Source organism: Littorina saxatilis, linkage group LG10 (genome assembly GCF_037325665.1).
Source record: "Littorina saxatilis isolate snail1 linkage group LG10, US_GU_Lsax_2.0, whole genome shotgun sequence".
Lineage (NCBI taxonomy): Eukaryota > Metazoa > Mollusca > Gastropoda > Littorinimorpha > Littorinidae > Littorina > Littorina saxatilis.
Window position 1 is genome coordinate 26,011,704 of NC_090254.1, and position 5,000 is coordinate 26,016,703.

A 5,000-nucleotide genomic window follows, 5' to 3' on the forward strand; every position below is an offset into this window, starting at 1 on the left:
ATACAACAAACAAACACAGAAATAAACAAGAACACTAATTTAAACGGACAAGAAAGTCAAGTCAATGGTTTATTACAAAAAGCCCTTTTGGTGTACATGAATATAAACAAACCAAGAAACATTAAACAAACAAACAAGAAGGAATATGACAACCTTTCTGAAGAGACCTTTACAGACATTATGATTAAAATGTAGGCAATGCAACTAGTATAATCTCATTTCTTACACACGTACAGACACACAGAACATAAGACAAGACGGACCACTGCTGGCTGAAGAACTTACTTGGTGAGAGGCTTGCACCTGTGAATTCTGTCCCTCGTGTCCGAATACATGTGCTGGTCAATGCACTTCACGCATCTTCCTGCGCAGAAAAGAAAAACAAAATCATAAGCATGGAAAACTGAAGGAGTGTTGCTCTTTTCCGTGTCAAATGTTTGATATCTTACTGTCCAAATCTTGTGTTTTCTCTTACTGTGACCAAAAGATCCAACTTCACGAATGAATTACCCCTCACTGTGTCACATCCCGATTGGGGAATCCTTTTCCAAACCACAATGTCTTGATATTGCTCTTTGGGAGGACAATTGCTTGCTTGCTTGCTGTTTGGTTCGCACAGCTGGATACGTTTCTACTGTTGAAATCACAGCCAGGCACCCGAAGACTCTCTAAACGTGTGTACAGACATCTAGAGAACAATACCTCTAGAGACGTTTCTGACAATATTGAGCTGGCTATGTAGTGATTCACAAAGTGGGTATCCTATTTCATCTAAGTTATTTAGATGCTGCAAAATTGTGGTCAAATTTTACCAAAACAACATAATTATGCAGAATTGACTAAACTCTAAATTGACAAAATGTTGATGTCACAGTAACTTCAAGCCCAAACCCACTCACCGTATTCCACCTGTCCGTAACCCTTGTCACAGTATCTACAAGCCCAAACCCACTCACCGTATTCCCCCTGTCCGTAGCCCTTGTCACATGCACAGTAACTTCAAGCCCAAACCCACTCACCGTATTCCTCCTGTCCGTAACCCTTGTCACAGTATCTACAAGCCCAAACCCACTCACCGTATTCCCCCTGTCCTTAGCCCTTGTCACAGTATCTACAAGCCCAAACCCACTCACCGTATTCCCCCTGTCCTTAGCCCTTGTCACAGTATCTACAAGCCCAAACCCACTCACTGTATTCGCTCTGTCCGTAGCCATTGTCACAGTATCTACAAGCCCAAACCCACTCACCGTATTCGCTCTGTCCGTAGCCCTTTTCGCAGTATCTGTTGGGGACGCAGGCTCGCTGGTCTTCGTTCTCAAAGTGGAAGCCATCCAGACAGTCACAGTCGGCGTCATGCGTGGTGGACCCGTGGTCCTTGTAGCGCATGTTCCTCTGGTCGCACACCCGTCTGCAACACACAGAACAAGACAACGATGAAGAAGATCGTCTCACAACCCAAATGAGGTCTACATAAAAAAATTAAAAAAATCCAAGTTAAAATAGCAAAGAGGATGAAAGAACTGTGTTCCTTTGACGAATAATATATTTTCCCTTCTTTTTCGACTCTTTATTTATTAATGCTTGCTTTATTGTCTGAGATTCGTTCAGCAGAACTGCCACCCTCTACTGTCTTGCGTCCCGAGTGGTCACGCCCCATCTTTATTTGATTTTCAAAGATATAACACAATAGGGGTATAACCATTAGTATCATCCTACCCTCCTTTGTGTGTGATTAGTGTTACTAGGCTCAGTTGTCAGCTCAATAGTAAGAACCTTCCTGCGCAGCTGCAGTGGCTGCAGTTTGGTCAGTTTTGCCAAGAACCTTGTCATCCTCCTCTGAGGATCCCTCCCCCACCTTCTTCAGACACTTGCAAAACGTAATTTACACCTTGAAGCCTGTCCTTAATTGTGCAAAGTCGACTTCGCGAAGCTGTCCGCACAAAACTTGAGCACTTTCTTTCTTTATTTGGTGTTTAACGTCGTTTTCAACCACGAAGGTTATATCGCGACGGGGAAAGGGGGGAGATGGGATAGAGCCACTTGTCAATTGTTTCTTGTTCACAAAAGCACTAATCAAAAATTTGCTCCAGGAGCTTGCAACGTAGTACAATGTATTACCTTACTGGGAGAAGGCAAGTTTCCAGTACAAAGGACTTAACATTTCTTACATACTGCTTGACTAAAATCTTTACAAAAATTGACTATATTCTATACAAGAAACATTTAACAAGGGTAAAAAGAGAAACAGAATCCGTTAGTCGCCTCTTACGACATGCTGGGGAGCATCGGATAAATTCTTCCCCCTAACCCGCGGGGGGTAACTTTAGCACTGAGTTTCGGAGAAAAAAAACCACTTCGCCAAGTCTTCGCGAAGACGAATTCGGGCTCAATTAAGAACAGGCTTGAAGAACACGAGGAAGAAGAGGAGGAAGAAGAGGAGGAGGAGAGAGAGGAGGAGAGAGAGGAGGAGGAGCTATAAACTATTAATGAGTGATTCACTTTTCGTGATTAGTTTTTGTATACTTGAAATTACACTGTTTAAAACTGAGACCTCCCGAGTTATAAAGTTATTATGTGTTGTGCATGTAACGACCAGAGTTGTTCTAGCAATAAGAAACACATTCGACGCCGAAAATGCCATGTACTCCATTTATGGGGCAGAGAACAAACCCTAGTCAATATTTCCGGACAAGCGGACAATAGAAAAAAATAGAAAGCATGACAGAAAGAAAGAAGGCACTCAGACAGAAAGAGGCCTTACTTTTGTTGAGAAAGTGGAAATGTACGAAATAAATAAAACATCTGCTAGAACAGTAAAGAAGTTCTTGACGAAAGTCAGGCAATGAAAACACACCGAGAAAAGGCTAAAGAGTACAAGGCCTGAACAACTTTTCACAACAACAGTACGTGGCTTGATTTTAAATAAAGCAGTATCAGAAGCACGAACAAAGACAACAGTTACACCCTTTCGGTAGACACAAGAAGTCTAGCATTTCCGTAGGAAACGTAGACATTTTCGCCCAGCAGACGACTGGTACTAGCAAAAGTTGCCCCCCACTCCCTTATTTCAGGTTTGATTGGGTATTCATTGCCCTCCAGCCAGTGGTATGGGCCGGCAGATGGTGGCACCCATCATTTTTCATTTGCCCTCAGAAGCCCTTTCCCAATCTCCCCAAAACAACCCCGCCATCATCTGACTGCCAAGATTCCGGCGATTCCAAAATCAGCACTGACGTTTCTCCAACCTTTTCATTAACTCTTTCTGTACCAGGTCAGATTTAAAATCAAGATAAAAACGATCAGGAGGCCCCTCTGATTGCACTTTATGCTCCACCACTGTTGGTGGGTCACATCTAAAAATATCAAGGCAAGAACGATTTCCAGGGGCTTTCTGTTCGAACTTTCTGCCTCCACTACTGTTGGTTGGGTCAGATCGCAAAATCAAGACAAGAACGATTACGAGACCTACTGATTAACTCTTTTCAGACTGGGTCACATTCAAAATTCGGAAACAGCGCTGGCGGCAGAACCTCCTGATTAACTTTCTCGATACCGGATCGACTTCATCATATTTTCTGTTGCCCAGGAAATTGAGTTTTGGCTGAGCTATGTTCGTGGGCGAGAGACACTGCGGCAGGCAGGCAGACAGACATCATTTTGACCGGGAGAGATGTGATGGAACGAAGTCGTACTGTGAGGCAGAGATTGCCTGAGAGAGGAAAGAGTTTCTAGTTTCAATCCAGATCAGACACAAATGGGAACAATGCGGCTGGAGGTGAATTGAAGCTGAAAGATTTCCGATTGAGTGCATCACAAAAAAGAAGAATTCCGACTGGGGTTAAACAGAAGACTAGAAAAGGTCTGATTGGATGAGACCAGACAAAAAAATCAAAGCTTTTCACTTTCACCACAGAGACCACAGAAGATGTTCCTGGTGCACGCTAACGGGTTTTCTTGAGCAGTTAACAGTACACAATTTCGGTCTACAAAATAAAGACAAAACTGTCATCGATTAGTCTACAGAACGTTTGACCAAAAGCACAATTGACCTTTTCTCGCGCTGATGACAACTGGGATTCTGGTTTAGTGCAGTAGTCGCTGCGTAGTTAGCATTGGTAGCCAGCGTTCGCAAGAGAAACATCTCTTCTTTTACGACGATGACAACTGACAGTACAAAATCTCGTAATATGAACAAGAAGCCATCAGATACGTACATTACAGAGAAGCTCTCATAAACATTAGTCACATTGAACTACATTTTGTTTTTATTGTTACCCTGTGATAGCCGAGATTCTAGTACTGTTTTAATTTAAGAAAATTTTTACAAAATCCCAGGACAAAATCTCGTGATACGAACAAGAAGCCATCAGATACGTACATTACAGAGAAGCTCTCATAAACATTAGTCACATTGAACTACATTTTGTTTTTATTGTTACCCTGTGATAGCCGAGATTCTAGTACTGTTTTAATTTAAGAAAAATTTTACAAAATCCCAGTATAAAATCTCGTAATATGAACAAGAAGCCATCAGATACGTACATTACAGAGAAGCTCTCATAAACATTAGTCACATTGAACTACATTTTGTTTTTATTGTTACCCTGTGATAGCCGAGATTCTAGTACTGTTTTAATTTAAGAACATTTTTACAAAATCCCAGTACAAAATCTCGTGATATGAACAAGAAGCCATCAGATACGTACATTACAGAGAAGCTCTCATAAACATTAGTCACATTGAACTACATTTTGTTTTTATTGTTACCCTGTGATAGCCGAGATTCTAGTACTGTTTTAATTTAAGAAATTTTTTACAAAATCCCAGTACAAAATCTCGTGATATGAACAAGAAGCCATCAGATACGTACATTACAGAGAAGCTCTCATAAACATTAGTCACATTGAACTACATTTTGTTTTTATTGTTACCCTGTGATAGCCGAGATTCTAGTACTGTTTTAATTTAAGAAAAATTTTACAAAATCCCAGGACAAAATC

General features: G+C 41.3%; 1 protein-coding gene and 1 long non-coding RNA gene across 2 annotated transcripts in view; both read right to left on the reverse strand.

Moving 5' to 3' along the window:
- Positions 1-5,000, reverse strand: part of LOC138978515 (uncharacterized) — a 308,348-nt gene that overhangs the window by 282,836 nt on the left and 20,512 nt on the right. The window lies entirely within an intron of this gene.
- Positions 1-5,000, reverse strand: part of LOC138978513 (uncharacterized) — a 42,867-nt gene that overhangs the window by 15,052 nt on the left and 22,815 nt on the right. Inside the window, exons 2-3 of the mRNA XM_070351251.1 lie at positions 1,248-1,408; positions 286-364 (exon numbers count right to left, since the gene is read on the reverse strand). Coding sequence (XP_070207352.1) covers positions 286-364; positions 1,248-1,386 — 218 coding nt within the window. The 5' untranslated portion in view covers positions 1,387-1,408. The remainder of the gene's footprint in view (positions 1-285; positions 365-1,247; positions 1,409-5,000) is intronic.